The 26,661-nt window shown below is 46.1% G+C and overlaps 1 protein-coding gene across 3 annotated transcripts in view; it reads right to left on the reverse strand.

The window, feature by feature from the left end:
• LOC146839398 (equilibrative nucleobase transporter 1-like) overlaps nucleotides 1-26,661 on the reverse strand; it is a 470,932-nt gene that overhangs the window by 209,882 nt on the left and 234,389 nt on the right. For all 3 annotated transcript variants that reach the window (XM_085651434.1, XM_085651432.1, XM_085651433.1), the window contains exon 5: nucleotides 3,112-3,188. In XM_085651434.1, the coding sequence (XP_085507560.1) occupies nucleotides 3,112-3,188 (77 nt within the window). The remainder of the gene's footprint in view (nucleotides 1-3,111; nucleotides 3,189-26,661) is intronic.

The raw sequence follows: 26,661 nt of genomic DNA on the forward strand, positions 1-26,661 counted from the left end.
ATGTCTCTATCTATTCCTCCCCCATCACTCCATGTGTCTACCAATCTTCCAGACCTCTCTCTCCACCCTTCCAGACCTTCTCTCTCCACCCCCATAGGCCCTCACTCCATCCATTCACACCTCTCTTATCATCCATCCAGGTCCTCTCTCCAACCATCCAGGCACATTTACCCCCTCTGTGTCTCTACACTCCTCCAGGCCTCTCTCTCCACACCACCATGCGGCTGTCTCTCGACCCCGGGCTCTCCTTCTACATCCCTTCAGGCCTTTCCTTCCCTTGAGGCCTCACTCTCAAGCCATTGCTCCACTTTCTCATGTCTCTCTCAATCCCAAATTGTGTCTTTCTATTCCTCCAGGAGCCTCTATGTGCCTTCAGTCGTCCTTCCATCCCTCCATGTGTCTTCCATTCTTCCAGGCATCCCTCTTTTCACCCCTCAGCCTTCTTTCCATCACTCCAGGCCTCACTCGTTCCTTCCAGGATTTGCTTGTTCCTTCTCTCCGTCCTTCAGGACTATGGCTCTTCATTCCCTCATGCCCATCTCTTTCTTTCTCTCCATCCCTCCAGGCCTTTATCTAGCACTTTCTCCACCCCTCATATCTCTCTCCATAGTTCCAGCTGACTCACCAACCCTCTATATGTATCTCCATCCCTCCTGGCCTCTCTCTCCCTCTTCATCCCACCAGACATCTTTCTCGGTCCCTCCAGGCCTCTCTTTCCATCCCTCCAGGCCTCATTCTTTAGTCATAGAGGCCTGTCTCTCCAGCCCTCCACACCTCTCCACCTCCTGGCCTCTCTCTTTTCACTCGTTCAGAGATCCTTCTCTATCCCCTAGGCTTCTTTCTCATACCCCCCTTGCCTCCCTACATGCTTCCTTTAACCTCCATTCCATCTTCTGCCGATCCTTCAGCTTGCATCTCTCCTTCTTTCTCCCACCCAGCCCTCCCATAACTCTCCTCCAACTTTACCTTTCTCCTATCACCTCGCCATATACAGCACCCCACGTTCTGTGCACCTCCTTGCCTCCAAGTCTCCAAACCCCGTGCCTTTTCTTGGTCCATCCCATCCAAGCCCTAACATCCCTCCTATCCTTTCATATTCCTCGTGCCCTCCCCTTGAAGCGTCCCTCTTTCTAACATACATCTATTGTACACTCTCTCCTATTTCTCCTGCCCTATTTTGTTACCCTTCCTGTACATCTTGTCCTGTCACCTCTTCTCTGCACCTCATCGCTCATACCCCTCCTGTTCCCTCATCTGTGCATCTCTTGTGTCCCTCTGCTGTTCATTTACATACCTCTTGCAATGTTCTTGTCCCTTCTTGGGTGACTCTCCTGTTTCAGGAGATCTCTCGTTCATGCCATCATCCCCTCTGCAACACTAATGCTCTCTCATGTTCCCTCACTTCTTTTCTCTTGGTTTCAATCTGCCATGTCCCCTCATGTTCCCTCCACTCTCCCTGTCCCCTCACTTTTCTCCCTTTGCCATACACCGGTTGTGTCCCCTCAAGTTCCCTCCACTCTCCCTGTCCCCTCACTTTTCTCCCTTTGCCATACACCTGTTGTGTCCCCTCAAGTTCCCTCAATTCTCTCTGTGCTCTAACTTCTCTCCTCTTGTCTTGCCATCTGTTATGTACCCTTGTGCTCCCTCAATTCTCTCTGCCCCCCTAATTTACTACACTTGCTTTTTTCATCTTTAATATCCCCTCATATTCCCTCAATACTCTGTCCCCCTATGTCTCTGTTCTTGCTTTTCACCTGTCATGTCCCCTTATGTTCACTCAATTCCCTCTCTCCCATTTCTCGCCTCGTGATTTCCATCTGTGATGTCCCCTCAACTCTCTGCCCCCTCACTTCTCTCCTCTTGTTTTTAATCTGTCTTGTCCCCTCAATACTCTCTATCCCCCCCACTTCTCTCCTCTTGCTTTTAAACTGGCCTGTCCCTTCATGTCCCATCATTTCTCACCGTTTCACCCACTTCTCTTCATTGGCCATGCATCGGTCATGTAACCTCATGTTCCTTCAATTCTCTCTGTCCTCTCACTTCTCTTCTCTTATTTTTAATCTGTCAGGTTCCCTCATTTCTCTCTCTCCCACTTCTCTCCTCTTGATGTTCATCTGTGATGCCCCCTTATGTTCCCACAGTTCTCTGTCCCCTCACTTCTCTCGTCTTGCTTTTTATCTGTTGTGTCCCCTAATGTTATGTTATGTTATCTAGATGTTGATATGGCGCAATGACTCGGCCCCGAAGGAACATCTCACAGCTCTGACAGGCAGGGGCTGAAAGAGGCAATTAGTTTAGGATGGCTTTTAAACCAGAAAAACTAGGGCATTCGTGAATAAACAGAGGGAGCTTATTTCAGTGCTATGGTGCGAGACAGGAAAATGCCGGGCTGCCATATTTTTTTTGATCTTAGGTTCCTATCAGGAGGGTATGGAATAAATCTATCCTGAAGATATTTTGCACCTAAGCCTGACTGAGATTTGTAGCTCAGGCAGAGGAGTTTAAACAATGCTCTCTTTTTAATGCCGAGCCAATAGAGGGTTTGAAGCATGGGAGCTGGCGGTATCCATGGGGGCAAGTTGTTGACCATGAGGGTCAGCGGTGTTTTAAACTACCTGAATTTTAGCTACATGGAATTAATTTATAGCGAGGGACAGGGCATTGCCATTATCCAAGAGCCTGATGATTAATACTTGGATATGTGTCTTCTGGAAACTCAAAGGGAGCCACTGAAAGATTTTCCCTCCCCTCTCTGCCACTCAATTCTCTCCTCTTGGTTTTTATCTCTTGCGTGCCCTCATGTTTCCTCAATTGTCTCTGTCCTTTCAGGTCTCCTCACATCCTATTTCTTTCTTTCTTCATCTCTCTTGTCACTCCTGTCCTGTGCCTCATTCCTTTCTTTTTCATGCCCTCACCTGTCCACTCCAGGACTCTCCGGGTTCTCTCTCCATCGCTTTTCTGTCCCTTTACGTGTCTTCTGCCCCCTCCATGCCTTTCTTGCCCTCCTCCACCCTCCCTACCTGCCTCCCCCCTTTTCACCCACTTGAATGCCATTTACATGTGTGTCCTCTGAGTGTTCAATGCCAGCCGTGGTGGGACATGTCCACACACCTGCATGTTCGTCAAGATGAAGAGGAGGCCTCCGATCGCCAGCAATGGGAGGGCAGGGAACAGGAGCCAAGCGGAAGCTGGAGTGGGAGAAAGAGGAACAGGTTACCTGGGATAGTGCCTTAAACACAGAGAGTAAAGAATATAGACACAATAGTGTAGACACAATCACCTTCAGTATGCACCACTCAAAGGACACTATATGTAACTTCCAGCAGAGGCGTTCCAAACCATGACATGGCAGCTATGACACACCCAGCCAAAAGACGTGCGGAGTGTGAAGACATGTCTAACTTTATGGCACATCATGTGAAGACTTTAGCATGTATATTGCACACAGTAAAATGCCCAGCTGTGGTGCCTAATTGTAACTATGTAAAGACATGCCTTAGCCGCACACCATACAAAGACAAATGGGGCAACCCAGTACAAGGCCAAAGGACCTGGGTTTCGATCGGGAAAGGAAACCGCGGTCCTAGACAATACTAAACATACTCAGTGTTACCTTTTTCAGAGTGTGTGGTGCAGATGTGTAGGTTGTCTGGTTACATTTATTTTCTACTATATATTTAAGCATGCCTTTGTTTGTTTGGTGTGCTCAGTATTACTCAGAGGTATGTCTATGAAATTAATTCATAAACGATTAACACAAAGGCGCGTTCAACAAGCATAAATTCCCAAATAATAATAATAATAATGTGCAATGTTGTTCGCATTAGGGATTCCAGCAATTAGAGGAAACCCCTTCGGCTGGAGGCCCCCAGACCGGGACTGGCAGTAAAGGTATAGTTACAGGACTCGTTTGTCTTGTTTCCTATACACTCAAGTACCTTAGGTGTGATAATTTGTTAATCAGGAGGACGTACTAAAGACTGTTTCCCTCTTAACTCTCCCATGGTGGTTGGAGAAGGTGGAGGACACGCCAGAAGTAGACCCTCAAATGACCACATTCATGAAGAAGTTTGCCAGTGACCCCAAAAAGGCTTAGACAGGTCATGGAATGGCTGCTAGAACAAACTCTGGGACATGTCTGAATCCCTGACAAAGATATTGGAGCCGACATACAAGGCAAAAGAGTATGGAATGCCTATAGACCCTGTAATCTTGATTGGTTGGTCACAATGTGCAATCTGCCAACTAGGGAATGTGAACTGTGGTACGTCCACAGAGAGACAGCACTCTGTTCTGCTCCTCATAGACCCTTAACTTCTATTTGGTGATTCGTACCATGTTCACAGCACTGAATAAAGTACAGATGTCGCTGAAAAATGTTTTTCAGCCAAACCTTTTGCTTGGGTCAGTCGATTCAGAGGCTATTCGGTCAGCTGTTTCATGTGTCAAGGTTTCTAAAGAGAAATCTCTTTTGGGAGATGTGAGACTTGGAACAGGTGGAGAGGGGGAAACTTCCTTCCATCCAAATAATGTGGTGGCCATTCTAGACAGTCAAGAGGCAGCGACAAAGGAACACCTTCAGGAATTGCAGGGTCCAATTTGTCAGGTAAACAACATCTCTTCTTCAGGGGTGCTGTTGGACGGCAGAGTGCAATATTTTGTTCACAAGTGGCAGAGGTTGTCACAGGACACGTGGGTGTTCGGCACAATTAAGGGCTTCAAGTTAAAGTTTTATGGCACTCCAATGCAAAAGTGTTTTTCCCTACTAGATCAGAATTGGATAATGGGGGAGATTCACGGCCTCCTGAACAAAGATGCCATATGCAGAACAGTTCTGCATCCCAGAGAATTGCACCACAGTTCATTTCTAGCGCAGAAGAAAAGGGGTGGAACCAGGAGGGTATAACATTTAGAAGAGTTCAATGCCTAGATTGTGTACAGGCATTTCACGATGGAAGGCATGCATCTTCTTTGAGATCTGTTACACAAGGGAGACTGGCTGGTCAGGCTGGCCCTCAATGACGCCAATCTGACAGTTCCATTTTTGCGCTACACAGACGATTCCTACCGTCCAAGTGGGCAGGCAAAAGGTTTGAATACAATGTACTCACGTTCGGTCTTTGGTGATAAAACCTGTGGTCAAAGTCCCCAGAGTTAGTGGAGTTCGATTAATAACATCGCTAGACTTGTGCTTCCAAAACGTTTTAGAAACACAACCACTTTTTAGAATGATAAACGTTCACGGCCCACCTAGGCTTATAGACATGATGCGGCAACTTTTTAATGTAACGAAAGAATCATCTGGGAGAGCATTGGCATTTACAGGCAGCACAGTTTCCATTAAAATGGCCACCAAAGTTGCACATACAGCGTTACTAATAAAGCTATATTACTCACAAATGATGTGTGGAAGTCGGGGCTCAGTGAATATTTATCATTTGATCTGTAGGAGGCTGACTTAGTATATGGTGCACGCTTAAAGAAGCGATGCACCTTGCACTAATCCATGCAACCCTTATGGTGATTTTAGTGGTCTTTGATAACCTTAGACTCTCAAAGTGGTAACTTAGGAGAGCAGCCTTCAGGCTTATTTTGAGTGTAAAGCAGCTTGTTTTACTACATTTAATCAAAAGCGTAGATTAGATGAAAAAGAACCATACAGTGTGTTTGAAAAGTAAGTCTATTTATTAAACAACACAATCAATATCACTTCGTATATCTCCTAGTCGGAGATATCAACAATACACATAGGAATACTTCAAAGAAATCAGGTAAGTAGCACACATACACACTGGTCTCCAGGGGAAGACCAGACCATATACAAAATAAATGGAATGTGAACTGCAAAAGAGAACAGAACTTGGACCAAAGGACTGAGAAGAGCTTGAAGAACCAGGAACCACCCAAAGCAAGTACCCAGGAACCCCAAGGAGGAAGTGTGCAGAGTGGGAACACAGCCCCGAATCCAATAGAAGTCAATAGAGAAGTAGCTTTGCAGTTTTAACGAAAAAGGACCCTTCCCAAAGGACCCTGAAGTAAGCCTTTGGAGGACGGAAGGTTGGAGAGGCACTCCACCTGTGAATGCCCCAGGAACCAGGATACCTACACCAGGGAAGCTGGGTGCAGAGGGGTGAAGTGATGTCAGAACCACCCATAGACGGCAAAGGAAGACTTGAATAGAAATACCTCTGAAGAAGCTTGTGAAGAAGTCTGGTGGAATCCAAGGGTGGGTTCTTGAAGAGGTGAACCTGCAAGTAGAGGGGACAGAGTCTATGCTACTCGGAGGGTGACCTGGAGGCATGGAAGCACAATGCCCACCTTTGTCGGGAGGTTCATAAGAACCTTGTTGCTGCAGCTGTGGGGACCAGGTAATGCTTTGAAATACCAGGAGCCAAACACAAGCTGTCTCACTTCGTATGTCAGTGTCCAGGGGCCGGTGTCTGTCGGGAGCACCAACAAGCCTTGGTAGCAGCAATTGGCGTGGAACACGACAAGATGCAATCGTTGGGACCAGCAAGGTCCAAGTGACTCACCAAGTGCAGGCGAGTCAGAGCAGGCCCGAGCAAACCGGGAAGCTCACTGAAGCAAAGGAAGACCCTCAAGAGGACCCACAAGCCTGAGGCACTGGAGTTGCAAGAGGACCTCAAACAGCTCACCAAAGAGAGCAGCCCACGATGCAGGAGATACAGGAAGGACAGTGTTGATTGAGGGATGAGGTGCTTGAGGCAGGCGCTTTTTGAAGCCCAAAGACCTCTGAAGTGAAGAGCCAACATGCCTTGGCAGCGGCAGGTCAATGAAGTGCACAGGAGTTTGGTCCCAGCGGCTCCGACGAGGGCACCAAAGACAGGCCAGGCCTCTGTAGTGCCACAGAACCACCTGAGTTGCTGAGCCTCAGGAAGTCCATGAGATGACAGGAGCAGCAGACCGGTCAGCTTCAATGCAGTGCATGCAGAAGCAGGGGAGGGACTCCTTCACTCCAAGGGGGATTACTTTGGATGTACTTGATGCCCACAGGTCTTCTGGAGAACCTGAGCGAACCACTGACACAGATAAGGCAGAATACTTGCAGCACAACGAGACCAGGACCAGCAGGAGTCTGCCTTGATGCAGTCTCGATTCCAGGCAAAGTCCAGAGAAGGCCAAGTGTCCAGACAGACGAAGAGTTTCAGAGGTGAGTCTTGTTCCATGACGAATCTGAGGATCCACCCACAGGGAGCCCTAAAATACCCAAGTAAAGGGTTGGAACAACTCGGGGATCCCTCCCAGAGGAGGGGCTGGACAGAAGGGAGGATACTCTCCTGTCCTTTCTCCAGGTTCGTGCCAGAGCAGGAATCAAGGTTTCCTGAACTCTCTCAAACCGGTGTATGAAAGGATGGCACCAAATGTGCCCTTCAATGCAGTCTGATGACGCTGGAAAGGTCCCCCACCTCAGCCCAATTCACTAAGTCCTATCTGGGAGGTGGCTGCACCTCCCTGTGACGGGAAACCTATTGTTCTACCTTCCTCCCCTCGAGCTCAGCTCAGCAGCAGGAGGAGGGCAGAACAGTGCCTGTTGTCGGCAGCACCAATGGCTTGCTTGCAGACCCTGAAAAGCTGTTGCCTGGAGTACAGGGGGTCCTCTAATGAGTTCCCCAGTACATGGGAACATACCTCCAACGCCAGAATTGGTGTTGGGGTATGATTCCATATATATAGGATACCAAATATAACCGGGTTCGGGGCAGCCATTATATAGTATAGTTATGACTGATGTCCACATGTCTTAAAATGGCTGACCACACTTAAAAAGCCTGGAGAACTGACTCTAGGATTTGGTAGGGTTTCTTGCTCATGCTTATAACCACGTATCCTGCTCTCAGGACTGAACGGCCTACCACAGGGGTGACTTATAGGTTTTAAGTGCAGTGCTCTTAGATATAAGCAACGTTATATCTGTTGTGAGAGGTGCAAATACCATCTCACACAGGCTGCAATGGCAGGCCTGTTGTCAGAGTTTAAGTGGCCTCCCATGTGAAGCAAAACACATACTGCAGCTCATTAGAGACCCCGGGTGTACCTCTGCCCTGGATACCTTAGTACTATTTCCTACGGACTTATTGGGGTACACCAGTAGCCAATTGTGGATGTACCAAAGCACTTACCAAACCATTTTGGGAGAGAGATAACATATGCTGGGGTCCTGATTAGCAGGATCCCAGCAAACTACAGTCAAAACATACTGACACCTGGCAAAAAGTGGGGGAAACCATAAGAGAAAGATCCTACTTACCTACGCTATCCATTACAGAGCACAAGTAGCTCAGGTGCCTGCTGATTGCAGAGTGCAAGTCCGGGCGTCTACTGATTACATAACACATGTAGCTCTGATGCCTACTGATTACAGAGAACAAGTACCTGAGGTTCCCCGGTGATCTCAAAAATTATCGTCCCATCTCCCTGTTCCCCTACTCGGCCAAAGTAATTAAGAAAGCCATCAACTTTGGATCCCCCACTTGTGGAGCACGTGTTGTCACTTTGGATCGAGGGTTGCCTTGCGGTTGTGGTTTGTTTATGTTGTTTTGTTTTAAGAAAAAGGAACCGTACTGTGGGCCTGGAGTCGTGAGGCCTGCACCATTGATTACTCCTGTTTTCCTACTTTGCACCGCTGTGAGACTTTTTGCTGTATGCATGTAATATGTTTTTGATGCTCTAGCGGCCGGCCGTGTGGTTGTAGGCCCATACCTGTAACTTCTATAAACTGCAATAAACGGTTTCAAAAAAAAAAAAAAAAAAAAAAAAAAAAAGAAAGCCATCAACCAGCAGCTCACCGAATTCCTGGAACAGAACCTCCTACTGGATGCCTCACAATCAGGACTCTGTGCCAACCACAGCACTGAGACCGTGTGGAAATATGGATTTTTCTGATCAGTTATGTCCCCTATCTTGGACCCCAACGGTTCCATGTATGAATCACAAGTACATGTATGTTCCCTCCAGTTCCAGTTATGAAGACGCAAATACATGTGCGTCCACCGTCAACCTGTCCTCTGTCAGATCCGCCATGTATAGGCTGGATATTCCATTCCTAAGTATGAAAGGCCACCGGCTTTATATGGCTCAGTTACTCCATTTTGCAGTTCAGGCGAGTAGGCCCGATTCTGCCATCAAGCTTTTCTCTGCTCTCTGCCTCTGACAGCTTCAGTTTGAGCTCGCATCTGTATCCATGAACTTTGTCCTACTCCCTGTGTGGCTAACGGTGCCTGCCTCGGCCGGTTTGCCTGCCTGCCAAAAACTGTATTTCACCTTCGAGTTATCTGCTTCGCTCCTCAGCCGATGCATTCCTGTCTAGTAGTTTAGGTAAACATTTCCTTCAGCTACCAAGCAAAGGGCCCGGCCTCTCTGTCCTCATGCAAGTAATTCATAGCCCTGTCACCATGGGAGGTTTCTGCCCCTTGCATCTCATATAGACACTTGGACGCTTGTACACGCACGCACAGTCAGTATAGAATAGATTCTGTCCGAGAGTCCTTCTTTTGTGGATAACATAGTTCTTTAAACATAGGATGTTAGATATGATTTGGGATTAGGTTGACTTGACCCCCCAGACTTCTTGTCTCCACATGTAGAGCTAAATGTCAAGTCCCCTTCACCCCCTAGTTGCACGTCAATCACACGTCATGCTGCTGCGCGCGCATCTATGCCAAGTATAATCTTATAGATCCACCTATATATGACATCATAACCAATTATGTTCCTTTTTACTCCTTATTACGCCCATTTTCGGTTACGCATGTGAATCGTCATTTTCCTTATCAATTGTTACGCCTACCGCATTCGCTTCATTGTAATGTATGTTCTATAAAAGTCATTTCTTGTCAATAATGTATGTACTTCACTTCCTGAACCTCCGTGGTGATGGAACTTGGAGCAACCGATTATAATCGACCATTGGAATAAAGCCCGTTCCGAACCTCTAATACCACGGATTCTGCCTCTTATTTACTGAGCTATTTTATTATGTTTCTGTATCAAATTAAGTCCCGGTAATTAAATTATTTACCACATGAATGGCGCCCGAACAGGGACACTTTCTCATCTCACGCGCCGGCGGTGAGTTGCAGGCCCGGTCTCCTGCCACAGCTGGACGGACAATAACGCGTACCAGCAGGATTTCCTGTATCTCCCTCCGGTCAAGCGGGGGCGACTGAGGCTGCGATCAACACCCAGACGAGGCGGTGAGAAGTGCGAAGTATCCCGACCAGAGCCTAGCTGAGAGAGCAAGATCCGAGGTATACAGAGGCCCACCAGTTCCCGAAGTCCGAAGTCGAGTCCAGTTTCCGACGAGTCGAGTCGAGTCCAGTCCGGTTCAAGTTCAGTTCAGTTTCCGAGGCCTTCCGTTTCCGAAGCTACCCGGTGAGTACCATTACTGGGGAGGCATTCTGACGTGCACATAGGTTGTGCCGGTCAAGACGGGTTTGGGTACACAAATCCGGTCTGCACTGTTTCAGCAGTGTATCTGTACTGTTTAGCAGTATATCTAGTATATCAAGTATATAAATTCAGAATAAATCAGTTAAAGTCGAGTATTATGTTTTAGTGATTAAGTTTTCCTTAGACCGTCATCATTATTGATTGTTCAGGTAAATGTTAAATGTTAAATGTTTTAAGTACGTTCTGCATATTGTGGTGTGAATGACTGTTCATTATCGTGTTTACTGTATTAAGTTTGTTCAAAATCAAGTATCAGATCAGTTCTCAATATGCCGCTCTTTTCGAAACTAAGACAGATCACTACAAGAAAAGGGGTACTCGAAGAAGCCGTTCCTATTCCTCCTAGGGACACTCCAGGGTACTTCATGTATCATAAACATGGCTTAGACGCTATATTATTTCTTGATTTATGGGTAGACTACACCAAGGAATTACCAGAAAGTCAGAGGTGGCCCACAGCGGGAACCTGGGATGCAGAGTGCATCATGAAAGTAGAGGAAGAGTTATGGAAAAGGAAAGTCAGACAGTCACAGAAAGACGCCGTTGAGTTATGGCGTAAAGAATCTCATAGACGTACAGAAAAAGCACTCCGACAGGAAGAAAAGAATAAAGAGAGTTCAAATAAAGTTCGAGAAAATTTATTAATTGAAGAAGGTATCCGAGTGAAATCAGAACAAGTAGACAGACAAAGAAATGCCCTTATGAATGGTATGTATCCCCTTCTGGCCGAAGGATTACCTAAGGCTACTCCAGAAATACCGAAAGACTTGCCACCCCCATTATTCCCAATAAAGGTACATCCTAAGGGGCATCCTAGAACCGCAGAAGATGTTTTTCTTTCCTCATATTTAGATGACGCAGCTCCCGAGTATGCTAATTCCGCCCCACATAGACCGCCTACCAGGGAGGTTCAACGCCAAGACCCAGTACCGGTATCTCTACAGCAACAAATTCCGGCAAGCACATCTGTTCCTACAGCTACTTCTATAGCTGTGTCCACACCTATAGTTGCTGTGTCGCGTTCAACGAATCCTTTCACACCCGACACCCCAGATGGGGCTACGGGAGGTGCTACCAACATTTTTTCTACGCCACCCAGAATAAATAAACTTACCTTTCAAGAGTCAGCACATTCACGTACCCCCAAACTCATAAATGCCCGTACGCTTAAGGAACTTCTTGTAGATTGTAGATATGACCCTGTGCCCGGCAAAGAGGACGAAATGATCATGGCATCATTGCGTATCAGGCGAGCCGCAGTGTATTTAGGGAAGTTACCAGGAATGACTGCGCATCTAGATAATATATATCATTTTGTTCAAACAGGGCGAGATTCTGAAAGTATTAACAGAGCTATGGAATACCAGAAAGTGGAGATACAGGGGGAACTGTTACGTTTCCTCATAAATTGTGTGATCAGAAATCAAGACCGACCGGGGGTAGACCCGGAAGCAATGCAAATTCTTACCAGATGGAGCCAGAATATATCAGAAGGTAGACATGATAAGCAAAATTGTATAATAGCCATGTGCCGAAAGATCCGTAAAGAAATAGAACGCCTACACGAAGAAAGATTAGCGGTAGACCAGTTCGAACAAAGCGAGGAGGAAGGATCAGGACTGCCCGCAGGACAGTCAGACACCATAGCCTATGTAGGTAGAGGAAGATCTTGTAATAGTAATAGATGTCTTATTGACCCGATACGTCCGATATGTCCAGATAATAACAGGAATTTCCAAATACCTATAATTAATATAAGGTCTAACGAGCATTCGTTCCAAGCCGCCGACAAATTACTCCGAGAACGAAGGGGTTATCATTTTCTCGATTCTATGGATGAACAAGATTTAGCTAGGTCAGCTGTCCATTGGGTGGACAGTCCCGGAAAATATAGTGATGATACAGTAGCACGCACATTTTTGAATCTCACCCCAGATGAACAGCGTTTAGCTGGGATTTATATGATTCAACAACTCCTTATACTATATCAGAGTCAGCATTCGGACCCTGGTCCCTTACCTGACATATTGACTGAATTGCTCATGAATAGATGGAGAGGTTCAGGTACTAAATTAATTAAAGAAATTCTAGAATCAAGAAAGCAGTATATTCTTTTTGTATGTTCAGAACATGTCTCATTGCCCATCAAGGAAAGAACCACGTATTACATGGATAGACAGAATCCCTTACGAGAAGTGCACCCAATAAAAGGCGAGGACAATGAGTTTAAACGCGTATTTGTATACACGCCCATATCGAAAATAGAATTGCTAGAAATGAAGAAAGTGGTACCCAGTCATGACAAAGATCCAGCGGGTTTTCACCGAGAAATTAAAGACATGTTACTCATGGGAGAGTATACCTATCCCGACATTATGACAATATTAAAGGTATTGATGCCTGCTGGCATTTATGAGAAACTCAGGGAAAAAGAGTGGGAGGTAGGAGACCAAAAGATAGAATGGTCAGTATTAGAAGCGGAAGAAAAGGCCCGAACTGCAGGAGCAGGACTTGGGGATAAAACTAAAGCGCTACCAGGTTTATTAGTACAGGTACTGCCACGTTTATTAACTACGAAAAAGGAAGATTGGGGTACAATTTCAGCCTGTAAGCAGAAGCAAGATGAAGACACTAGTGATTACTATGCCCGATTTGAAAAATGTTTTGGTATAAATAGTGGCATAAAAGCAAGTAGCGAATCATACCCGCATCTGTTTGTAACAAAATTAGTAGAAAATGCCCTGCCCCAAGTAAAGAATAGAGTATTAAAATTCGAGAGTACCTGGCAAGGTAACACTCCATCACAAATGTTACAAATGTTACAGTACCATCACAATAGAATTAGAGAGGAACAAGAACATGAACACAGACGCATGAAAGACACGAAAATGAAAATGCTAGTTTCCCAGACAGTTCCAGCTGAAGGACATAAAAAGGGTACGACACATTCCAGTGATTCAACAGGACCTGTAAAAGGGACATGCAACTATTGTAAAAAGCCAGGTCATTACGTACACGATTGTCCAGTTTTGAAACATAATATCGCCATAGGTAATACAAAAGAAAGACCACGGCCACCTAGACAGGATCAGAATGAACAAGGAGCCCCGCAGCATGCACAGTCCATGCCAGCTCCACCACAGTCTATACAGTTTGTGCCAGCTGCACCAGCGCTGCCCGTTGCTGCCACACAAACCACGACACGACAACTGTACCAGACCGCACAGTACGACTATCCTGATTACCAACGATACGCATGAACCAGCCTAGAGAGGGAAGTTGACTTACCCCTTATCGAGATCCCTGTAGATCAAGAAGGACCTTATGTACATAGTGAATTATTAGGCCAAGACAGAAAATTTTTACTCGATACAGGGGCAAGTCGAACAACCATAAAACGTAGTGAAGTTCCAGGGGCACCCCTCTCAGGCTCACAGAACATTTCCCTTGGTTTTTCAGGAAAACCTATTGTTAATGAAGTGTCACAGCCTCTTCCACTTACGATAGGACCTTTGACCCGAACTACAGATTTATTGCTTACTAAATCATGTCCAGAAAACTTGTTAGGAATAAAAACACTGAAAGCTCTAGGAGCTATAATATGTTGTTCTCCGGAAGGAGTAAGATTGTTTTTACGTGATTTTAAAGGTCACTATGTGTCTAGAGACATGGATCCCCGACTGCAGACTTTACCTGCACATCTATGGGCACAAGGCCCTACTGATGTTGGTTGCATGAATATTACACCATATCGAGTCACACTGAAAGCAGGAGTGGTACTACCACGAATGCGACAATACAAGTTACCACCAGATGCTGTAGTGGCTTTACTACAAATCATTGACGAGCTCATTGCCCAAGGAGTAGTTGTGGAAACAGACTCCAATGTATGTAATTCACCGATAATTCCAATTCTTAAACGAACAGATCCAAAGGCCCCGCCAGTATATCGATTGGTTATTGATCTGCGCGAATTAAACAAATGCATTGTGCCACAATTTCCTGTGGTCCCAGATATCTCGTCATTACTGACAGCTATTGATTCCGAAGCAACATTCTTTACTGTAATTGATCTCAAGAATGCCTTTTTCAGCGTCCCAATAGATCCGGAAAGCCAATATTTGTTCGGATTTAGTTTAAATGGACGTAGCTTTAAATTCTCACGCGCACCTCAAGGATTTACAGAAAGCCCCAGCATCTATAGCCAAGCACTGAAACGAGAACTCGACAGTATCCACATGCCAGTTAACACTGCTCTGCTTCAATATGTCGATGATCTGCTGATCACCGCGAGAAGCGAACCCGAATGTGAGAAAGCATCACTGACAGTTTTACAATTTCTAGCCGAAAAGGGGCACAAGGTGTCCCCTTCTAAGCTGCAATTCTGTGTCCAGCGAGTTGTTTATCTTGGACACTCGCTGTCCAAGGAGGGAAGGCAGCTTACACCCGACCGCATTCAGTTAATAGCTAACATGCCAATACCCAAGACACAAAAGGAGGTACGGGCTTTCATAGGCCTCACTTCATATTGTAGGCAGTGGATCCCTCAGTATGCATTTCTAGCAAAACCACTCATTCAGTTGACAACACAGGAGGCAGCCACATCGACTGTTCTCCCTTGGACTCAGGAACATACACAAGCTTTTGAAAGCCTAAAGAAAGCTTTATGTCAAGCACCTGTTTTAGCAACGCCATGTTACAAAAAACAGTTTACACTCTTTGTTACAGAACGCGAAGGTACTGCCTTGTCAGTACTCACACAGGAACAAGCAGGAGCACACAAACCATGTGCTTATTTTTCTAGTACATTAGATCCCGTAGCTCAGGCTTTGCCTGCATGCCTGAAATCAGTAGCAGCGACAGCTTTAGCAATAAGACAGAGCGACGCCATAGTGTTAGGACATCCATTGACAGTTCAAGTACCACATGCAGTAGAGGTTCTTGTAAATAGAACGCAAACACAACACTTGACTATTGCGCGACTCACTGGGTACGAACTAACATTGTTTCAGCCACATATAGAAATCAGACGTTGTAACACATTGAATCCTGCCACACTTTTACCTGTAATCGGAACAGACCCACTAGCCCATGACTGTATTGAAGTTATTACAATAACGACGAAACCTAGACAAGTGGTAGGTATACTTTATTTAGATATAAAAATATCTTTAAAAGGTCACCTCAAAATTACGCAGCAAAACATTTAAAACAAACCCTTAACATAAAAACAGTAGTTAATGGAAACTTCATAGTACAATAAAAAACTTCTCCAATCTATCAATGGAAAAGGACTTAGTGTGCGAAGTACAATGACCAGTTTAACATTTAAAATGCATTTAGATTCAGGTCTTTGACAAGGACCATAAGTGCAAACCATGGACCGTAAAATGACAGCCAATTGTGCAAGTCAACAATTCAATAAAAAAATGTAAGCAGCAGTTAAGAAATCACAGGATAAAAATGGAATAGCTCTTAAACAAGCATAAAAACGAACCAGCCCATAACTACTTAAAAGAGCGGTAAGCATTTTGTAACAAAATTGTAAAAGCGATGTTTAGAACTGTGTTTTCTGGCAATAATGCTGCAATGATTGCTTGTCTGCAGGATCGGATTCCCAGCCTGTTCCACTCAGTTTTCAGTTTACGTCTGCGTTGTGACAAGAAAGATGGACAGAGGCAGACTATATGCTCCATGGTTTCGGGAGACATGCCACACCCCCTGCAGATTACGTCCTCTGACAGACGACGCCAGACGGGAAGATCTTTTAGAAATTGCCATTCACCCAGTCTGGCGGCCATAAAACTGATTTTTAGGTGCAAGGAGTAAGTGCAGGATAAATAAGATGCGGGGGCTAACCGACCATATGAAGACATTGTTGCCCAGGCGTGTCTGCGTTTGGCAAATTGGGCTTTATCGATGATCAAGGACCTCATTCGAATGCAGTTCTTAATACTAGTTTTGAATGCTGCTTTACTAGGATTGAGGTCCCATAACGCACCGGCAGACATTTCACGGATCGAATCCCTAAAAAGGTGGCTGTATAAGCCGCGAGGATTTGTCTGGGAAATATCCAACCAAATTAGGGACTCCAATGATCCTGGCTTTGCCTGTCTCAGTTTGTGGCACAGGTTTAGATACAGACCAGTGACTGAAATTTCATAATTTAACAAACCGAATTCTAGTCTGATCTGAGCAGCAGAAGCTGATTTGGGCAGGTGGAGGATTTTTTTGTAAAGTTTCGTCACGTGATGGTTAAAAGAGGAGTTTAATTTCCCCCTAAAAATCTCAGCACCGTAGGTCAAAGTGGGCCCAATTTTTGCTCTCATGACTTCCAATAATGGGGACAGGCTTGGGCCAGACACATTTCTTGAGAGCTTGCAGAAGCTTACCTGTAGGTTCATGGCTTTTACTGAGATAACCTTACGCTGTTGGTTAAAGTTACCCCTAGAGTCAAAAGTGACCCCAAGATATTTGTAGGTATTTCCTATTCTAAGGCTAGAGTTGTTAAACTGCCAACCACCCCCACGGTATAGCTTTCTACCAAAAGTGACGACTTGGGTTTTCTTTAAGTTGACCTCCAACCCATTCATGGTTGTATAGGCTTCCAGTCTGTTTAATAGCCTCTGCAGCCCTACCCGTGTCAAACTAAAGAGGACCAAGTCATCGGCATATAAGAGATTGCTTATCGGGACACCTCCCATCTTGGGCGGATGACTGTTTGTTTCCTCAAGGGAGGATGACAGATCAGCTATGAACAGATTAAAAAGGAGGGGGGCCAGCACACATCCCTGTTTGACTCCTCTAGTTGTCATAATTTTCCGAGAGAGATGTGTGCCGGTCCCCAACTTCACTTGTACCCACGTGCCCGAATGAAGTTGGATGATCGCGTCCAGGAGCTTATCTGGGATCCCCCATTTTTTTAGCTTCTCCCATAGTGCGGCCCTTGGTACCCGATCAAATGCAGCTTTAAAATCTATAAAACAGCAAAAAACCATGCTAGATGTGACTAATGCTTTGTTGACAATGATAGACAGTGATAGTAAGTTGGTCATGGTGCCCGAGGAGGCAGTGAAGCCAGTTTGGTTCAATGGAATCAGATTGTTCTGCTCTACCCAATGTCTCAGTTCCCCCAATAATGTTCCTGCAAAGAGCTTGGCTTCGATGTCTAACAAAGCTATTAGTCTATAATTGTTTGGGGATGCATGAGAGCCAGACTTGTAAATCGGGTGAATTATTGCCCCTCGCCAGGAATCCGGGATGGTTGAACTGGTCAGTGCACAATTGAAGAGATTGGATAAATATCGCGACCATAAATCAATATTTGTTTTGAACAGGGACTGTGGTAGGCCGTTTGGACCGGGAGCGCCGTCGGATCTTGCTTTTGCAAGGACTTTGGTGACCGTTTCTTGAGTGACTCGCAGATCTTCACCTCGTGGATCAAAACGGACCATCGAGCTGCTACTGTTCAGTTGTGGATGGAGTGACAGTTGTTTAGAACCGGGTAAGATTGTAGACACAGAGACATCAGAGGCCTTAAAGTGGTCAGTCAAATAGGCAGACCAGGTCGCTTCTGCGATATTTGCTGATCCGGATCCGGAGGAGCTACCGCTTTGGCGGTTGATTAGGGCCCAGAATCTTTTGGGGTTGCAGCTTTTACTCTCCCATAGAAGTTTGCACCAGAATTGGGCTAGATGGCAACGTTTGTCAGATTGTATTGCGACCCTAAATAGTTTTTGGATTGTTTTATACTCATTCGCAAGCTCAGTATTTCCTGGGGATGACTTGAGAGAGCGCAGAGCTTTGTCTCTAGATTTTTTCAGTGCCCTAGTATAACTGGAAATTTGGAACTGGTGGCTAACAAAAGCCTTATGCGCGTGTTGGCTGGAGGGAAAGCAGCTTGTTAGTTGGGAGCAGAAAGATGACCACGCACCCATGGAAAAGACCGCTGCGGCGATACTTCCTGAAATAAATACCGAACAGGCTTCCATGATGTTAGGGCTGATATCATCGTTCCATTTTAGCCGTTTTAGGTTTTCTGTGTGGATGCCTGGGCATGTCATTGAGGCAGATTTATGAAAGTCTGGCTGAATGTTAAGGATAACGACTTGGGGACGGTGATCACTTCCTGAACGAGGGAGAATACTATAGTTGGTCAAATGATGGAACAGCGCTGAATTGCAGATGGTGTAATCTAAGTAGGAGCATTTGCGGCCATTTGACCAGGACCAGTTAGGGGGAGTATCCTTCGTAGATCTGCCATTCATTACCAGGAAACCAATGCTTAAAAATTGCAGCACGCAGAGCTCACCGAGGCCGCAATAGGCTTGGTGTAGGGGTTTAGACTGGGCCTTGAATTCCGGGGTAGTTAATGGAAAAAGCCCTTCGTAATCGGTGGGATTACCCTGGAAAAGATTAGTGTTAAAATCTCCAGTAATTAGGTAGTCCGAGTTGGGATAATCCGCCACCAGGTCGCACACGATTTTCATTAGACGCGATAAGTGGGCCTTCTTTGAGCGGGTGTTAGGGTTAATATAAACATTAAGAAGAAGAAGGGAACGCTGATTATTCCATGCACTAATTTTAACACCAAGTAACCAGTCTACGTCAAAGGTCAGTGTCTCAATCGGGCCTTTTAGGTTATTTGAAACGTAAATCGACAGACCGCCTTTAGGGTGGCCGTAGAGACAAGATCTAATTGCCGGTTTCCAGAATTCGATGAAGCCAATAACTGGGCTAGATTGAGAAGCCCAGGTTTCTTGGAGTGCAATTAGGTCATGATCAAAGATGAAAGAATGGATCTCTGAGTTAATGAGTTTCTGGGAAAGACCACTAATATTCCAGGAACAAAGGGAGAGCAAAGACTGTGGCTGGGGGAACAGAGTGATTGAGGGGGGATGTAAAGGGGATCCTGACTGAGCCTGGGCTACAAGAAGGTCATCACGTGGTCAATCTGGTATATTACGAGACAAAGTGGCTGGAAGCCAGCCCCAGTCAGAAGATTTATCAAAATTCAGGGGATTGGACCGTGCGTCTTCGGTCGATTGAAGAGATCCTAAGGCATTTTTAAGGATTGAATAAGGCCTTTTTTTCTCCCCACTTAGCAAAGTGGGGAGATGTTGAGTTAACATTGTGGGGTATCCAGGCATGGAATAGGGGTAGATTTTGATGCCCCATTTCCGAAATAGGGGCTTTTGGTCTAAGAATAGTTGTACCCAAGTGGTAGACTTAAGGGACACCACGGTTACCTAGACAAGACAAGACTTAACCGATGTTCCATTGTCAGACCCAGACCTGACATTGTATGTAGATGGTTCATGTATGAGAACAAGTACAGGAGAGTTAGTGGCTGCTTACGCAGTCACAACAGACACTGAAATAATTGAAACTGATCGCATAAATACCTTGTCAGCTCAAGCCGCAGAGCTTATCGCTCTGACACAAGACTGTATTCAAGCCACAAATAAAAAAGTCAACATATACACTGATTCACGTTATGCATTCGGAGTTGTACATGACTTCGGCGTGCTGTGGCGAGAGAGAGGTTATTTAACTTCCCACGGTGCCCACATTCAGCACGGACCCCTCATTCATGCCTTATTAGATGCAATACATCTACCCACTGCAATATCAATTATGAAATGTAAGGCTCATACGAAAGTTACTGATATCATTTCTCAAGGCAATGATCTAGCCGACAGAACAGCTAAACAGACTGCTCAAACTCAAACCTCCGACATGACAAAGACAATAGTCCCGATGCCGACACATTGTATGACAGTTAAAGATCCTACTCTTGACGTAATTGACATACAGACACATGCTACACCAGACGAAATAAAGAAATGGACTGAATTAGGAGGGATCCAAACGGACCAAGGATGGATGATGAAGGAAAAGTCTGTGTGGTTCCTTCCTGATTCAATGGTCCAAGTTATAATTAACACTATACATAGTCCAGCACATCTAGGAGAAAAAGCTATGCTAGACAGCATTCAACACATTTGGTTCAATAAACATTTGCGAGCAGCAGCCAAACAAAAAGTTCGTACCTGTATGATCTGTTGCCAGTTCAACCCAGGAAAAAGCGTTCCCGTAGAACAAGGTGGATTTCATCCTCCTGATCACCCTTTTGAAGTACTCCAGATGGATTATATCCAGATGGAACGATGTCGAGGATTCAAATATGTTCTCGTAGTTGTCTGTGCTCTTTCCCGTTGGACGGAGGCATACCCGGTTTCAGATTACACTGCCCCGACTACTGCCAAACAGTTGGTTCGAGAATTCTTCCCACGATACGGTTTACCACGTGTTGTTCACTCAGATAACGGCCAGCCGTTCTCATCCGAATTAATGAAACATGTTTCACTTCTGTTAGGATATCAGTGGAAATTCCACTGTGTCCGACACCCCGAGGCAGCAGGTCTCGTAGAAAGACATAATCAGATACTGAAAATCAGATTGTCCAAAATATGCAGAGAGAAAGGTGTCGACTGGGTAGTAGCGTTACCAGTTGCACTATTTTACATGAGAATGGTAGCACACTCTCGAACAGGGCTATCCCCGTATGAGGTGATCTTCGGCAGACCACCAAATATGTGGGGGACGCCTATACCCCGTAAAATAACTGATATTGACTGTAATATGCTGACAGATTACTTGGCTTCCTTGATGTCTGCACTACAATCTTGTCGTTCACAGGTAGCTGCAGCCTTTCCCGACAACACTGAGGTGAAACCCCATGACGTAGTTCCGGGAGACCTCGTTCTTGTGAGGAATTTTGACCGAAAGACTCAGCTGGAGCCCAGGTGGAAATCACCCAAATTGGTCCTGCTCACCACAAGGACAGCCGTGAAGATTGAAGGCAGAAAAGGATGGGTGCATTCAAGTCATATCAAGAAATTTCATGGACTTCCTTCAGATGTAAATAGCCCACCTCGTGTGTCTTCACCCATTGACTCAAAACTACCTTTGGCTGAGGCCAACAGTCAGGAACTTTATAAAATAAAACTCAGGCCTAGACCGTCGGACGATTTGATTGTTTAAGTCCTCTCCAAGGTGAAGCGGTTGAATCTGTCTCCGACATGTATCCCTTAGACCTGAATCATGGAAAATCGCGAAAAATGTTGAAACGACAGGCGTACTGTAAATCACTGCGTAGTCATTGCATAGTGACATTATTAATCTTGTTTTTCTTAAATCTTTTAATAATTACTGCAAGTATATTGTTGCACATATATTACCCTATTGCCAGAAATGTTTACAATGTTACTGCTGAACATTCTTTTAGTGAATTACCTCCGCTTGAGTTGTCTTATAGATTTGCGCTGCGCAATAACACGTTTATCAGTATGTTACATCATTCCCATCAGGTTAGCAATGCTACAAATTGTTGGATATGTGGCCGACTCCCTCCCTATCAGAATTATAAAGGAATTTTACCTCTCTTTCCATACCCGTTCACACACAACGGCTCCTGTGGAGCATGGTTTAGTTTAATTAATTCTCTAGATTCGAATTCTGCAGTTTATCAAGATAACTGGGTATGGGGAAATTTGAACCTAGTTTTGCTTAAGGTCTGCTACCCTAACAAGGAGGGACTTCCCCAGAGAACAGGAACTGATCTAGAAAATGAAGTGTATGGATTAGGCAATTTTACGCTTAATCTTATGATCCTAAATGTCGAATCCGAAGCTACTCCAATTTTGCCCGCTATGTCAATATTCCCAGTAAAGGGTGAACTATGTGTAAGGAAAAATGGTTCCATACATATGGGCCATAGTAAATGCACGACTGTAGTAGAATTCAGTGATCAAGGCAAGTCCACATTTAGAGCTTTCCGCCATTCCTATTTCATATGTGGTCAGACGGCATATGTACGTTTGCCTCTAGATTGGGATGGTACTTGCTACATTGGATTCCTTTTGCCACCTGTTTTTCTAGCTCCTCCTGATTATCACAGAAACACTCATTTAGTAAATAATAGAGTAAGGAGAGATCTCCCAATAGTTGATTACACTGAAACAGCGTGGGAAAAATACACAGATTTCAATAAAGGTCTCTTTCCCTATATAGGTACTGTTACTAATAGTAAGCTGATACGTAGATTAACTAGAACCCTTGAAGCAGTAGTGAATGAAACTATTTCCGCTTTAGGCAATTTAACAGAAGAGCAGTCTGCTATGCGGATTGTTGTGCTTCAAAATCGTCTTGTCCTTGACGTCATCCTGGCTGATAGGGGCGGAGCTTGTAGGGTCATCGGATCAAGCTGTTGCATTTTCATACCAGAAAATTCGCCATCTGTATATAAAGCCATAACTCGCCTTCATAAGATTGTAAGCCAGATACACCAGAACCCAGGCACTTGGACTTGGTCCGGTTGGTTTTGGAGTGTATTATCTACCTTTGGATGGAAGGTCCTATCTTTCCTAGGTATTGGCCTTCTCATACTATTCAGTTGCTGTCTATGTCTACAATGTGGACCAGCGATCTGTGGTCTGTGTGCCACATCGTGTATTCCACCACCAAGATTTCATTCGTCACGGAAGAAGAAAGAAGAACAAATGATGTTATATGAACAGATCAATGGATTGATGAAGATTGATATCTCTTAACGGGCAAGTAGGGGACAAGGAGGGAATGTGGAAATATGGATTTTTCTGATCAGTTATGTCCCCTATCTTGGACCCCAACGGTTCCATGTATGAATCACAAGTACATGTATGTTCCCTCCAGTTCCAGTTATGAAGACGCAAATACATGTGCGTCCACCGTCAACCTGTCCTCTGTCAGATCCGCCATGAATAGGCTGGATATTCCATTCCTAAGTATGAAAGGCCACCGGCTTTATATGGCTCAGTTACTCCATTTTGCAGTTCAGGCGAGTAGGCCCGATTCTGCCATCAAGCTTTTCTCTGCTCTCTGCCTCTGACAGCTTCAGTTTGAGCTCGCATCTGTATCCATGAACTTTGTCCTACTCCCTGTGTGGCTAACGGTGCCTGCCTCGGCCGGTTTGCCTGCCTGCCAAAAACTGTATTTCACCTTCGAGTTATCTGCTTCGCTCCTCAGCCGATGCATTCCTGTCTAGTAGTTTAGGTAAACATTTCCTTCAGCTACCAAGCAAAGGGCCCGGCCTCTCTGTCCTCATGCAAGTAATTCATAGCCCTGTCACCATGGGAGGTTTCTGCCCCTTGCATCTCATATAGACACTTGGACGCTTGTACACGCACGCACAGTCAGTATAGAATAGATTCTGTCCGAGAGTCCTTCTTTTGTGGATAACATAGTTCTTTAAACATAGGATGTTAGATATGATTTGGGATTAGGTTGACTTGACCCCCCAGACTTCTTGTCTCCACATGTAGAGCTAAATGTCAAGTCCCCTTCACCCCCTAGTTGCACGTCAATCACACGTCATGCTGCTGCGCGCGCATCTATGCCAAGTATAATCTTATAGATCCACCTATATATGACATCATAACCAATTATGTTCCTTTTTACTCCTTATTACGCCCATTTTCGGTTACGCATGTGAATCGTCATTTTCCTTATCAATTGTTACGCCTACCGCATTCGCTTCATTGTAATGTATGTTCTATAAAAGTCATTTCTTGTCAATAATGTATGTACTTCACTTCCTGAACCTCCGTGGTGATGGAACTTGGAGCAACCGATTATAATCGATTATAACCGATTATAATCGACCATTGGAATAAAGCCCGTTCCGAACCTCTAATACCACGGATTCTGCCTCTTATTTACTGAGCTATTTTATTATGTTTCTGTATCAAATTAAGTCCCGGTAATTAAATTATTTACCACAACCGCATTAATTGCCACCACAGACGACATCAGAACGCTCAGACAGAGGAGAAACTGTGGCACTTCGCCTCCTCGACCTCTCCGCGGCATTGACAGTCTCCCACAACACGCTCATTAACAGACTCCACAACGTAGGCATACAGCAAGACGCCCTCAAGTTGAGCGCCTCCTTTTTTTCCCGGAGTTTTATATATTTTTTTTTTTTTTTTGACATGTTTTTATTAGGGTTTTGCATATATTACATCATATGAAACATTCACAGATATGAGTCTGAATCGCTGTATTGTAACATTCTGGGTCATTGGGAAAGTGTGTGGAAGCTGTAGTCCATTAGCCATCGGGTCTTCCCCGATGGTTCGGGAGATCTGTCCTCCCCTGTGCCGGTATCATCTAGTCTCCCTGTCTAACGCCCTGGTCGTGTCTATATCTGCCGTCTCGATCAGGGGTGAATTTATCTTCCCATCACGGTCTATCTAGCGTCTCCTCTTGTCTCACATTCCCTAGCATGTCGTGTAACTAGAACAACAGAATGTAAACCGCCAACTGGGATTATCTACGCCTGTGAGGCTGTTTGGGAAGGGCCCTGGGGTAGGGGGGGGGGCCCCGAAACTGGGTATGTTATGGGAGGAAGGGAGGAAGTGCGTGAAGTGTGGAAGGGGGGGGAGGGGGGATGTGAGGCCGGCGGGCGAGGTGCTCCTATGACACAGTATGTACGGGTTGGTGGTAGGTGTATGCGGTGTGCTTTAAGGCTCCCCAGGGGGAAGGGAGGGGGCGGGTGGTCGGATTGCCATTTAACGCCCAGCCGGGGGACCGGGTCTGCACATGCCTTCGCTGCTGGGTATGTTGTCTTTCCTATGGGTTGTTTGTGTCCTCCGTTGATCCGGGGCGGTCGGGGGGGGGGTCGCCGGGGTGCGGGGAGAGGGCTGTGACGTGTCTGGGGTGTCCCCTGTATTGTCTGCTTGCTTAAACAGGATGAGGAGTTGTGCCCACTCCATGGATATCGGGTGTTTGCGGGCGCCCTTCGCCTCCTCCTCTCGTAGCAGTTCCTCCTCCGCCGCTCCCCACTTGAGTACCGCGCCCACCCATGCCGGGCCAGACGGCCCCTCTGGGGCCCTCCAATGCATTGCGATGTTTCTCTTCGCGAGGAGATGGGCCAAGGAGGTGAATTTCCGCTGTACTTTCGCGGATTTCCTCTTCGGGGCGATCCCCAGTGCACATTCCTCCCATGTGGGGGTGGACTGGAGTTCGGTCGCGGCTCGAACGGCTCGGTGTACACCGCCCCAGAAACGTTGTACGGCTGGGCAGACCCAAAACATATGTTTGAAGTCGGCGTCTGCCTGGTGGCAGCGGGGACATTCGAATTGTGTATCGGGGTAAAATCGGTGGAGTTTGGCTGGGGTAAGGTACGCCCGATGTAGGATATTAAATTGAATATTTTTAAAGCGCGCGTTCCTGGACACTTTTTTCGGTGACTCCAGGGCTTTGCGCCACTCCGCATCATGGAATGCCCTGCCTGCATCGTCTTCCCACGTCTCCCGCAGTTTGTCCAGGGTGGTGTCTGTGAGCTCCCGGATCGCTTTATAGAGCCAGGTAATGAGATGGCTGCCTGCTCCCATACGCAGCACCGTGTGTAGCACCGGGTGTGTCGGGGGTTCCCCATTGCGCGCGCGCCAGAAACGGTCGCCACTCATCAGCAGCTGTCTGTGTGTCAGAAATTGCCCCTGGGGGAGATCGTGCCACTCCATCAATTGCTCAAATGTCCTCAGTTGCCCCTCTTGGAACAACGCCTCCATTTCTGTGATCCCATGATCTGTCCACACTTGGAGGGCCCTCGCGGTGAAGCATCCGTTCCGTCGGGGGAAGCCCACCAGGGGGAGCAGGGGGGAGTATAGTGGCTTGCCCGTTGACATGCGATGAACCCTCATCATGCATCTGCGGGCGATGGCGACCTGGAGTGGATGCGTGCGTGTCGGTTTGGAGCCCGGCAGGAGCAGTCGGCGGATCTCAGGCATAGGCAGTTTGCCTCTCTCCGTGATCGTCTCCCCCACTTGTCTCTCCGCCGTCCAGTGGGACAGCCACTGGAGCTGTGCCGCGAGGAAGTACGATTCAAAGGAGGGCGCCCCCAGGCCCCCGGCTGTCGTGGGGAGGTACAGTGTGCGCAGCGCTACTCGGTGTCGGCCGCCCCCCCATATCAGAGCCGTCAACAGCGAATCCAATTCCCGAAAGAAGGATCGCGGCGGGACAATAGGGAGGTTTGTGAAGAAGTAGAGCAGTCTCGGGACCATAATCATTTTTGCCAGAGCGACACGTCCTATGGGAGCTAGTGGCAATGTCTTCCAAAACCCTACCGCCGATCGTAGGCTCGTCAGT

This window comes from Triturus cristatus, chromosome 4_1, assembly GCF_964204655.1.
Source record: "Triturus cristatus chromosome 4_1, aTriCri1.1, whole genome shotgun sequence".
In the NCBI taxonomy this organism is placed as follows: domain Eukaryota; kingdom Metazoa; phylum Chordata; class Amphibia; order Caudata; family Salamandridae; genus Triturus; species Triturus cristatus.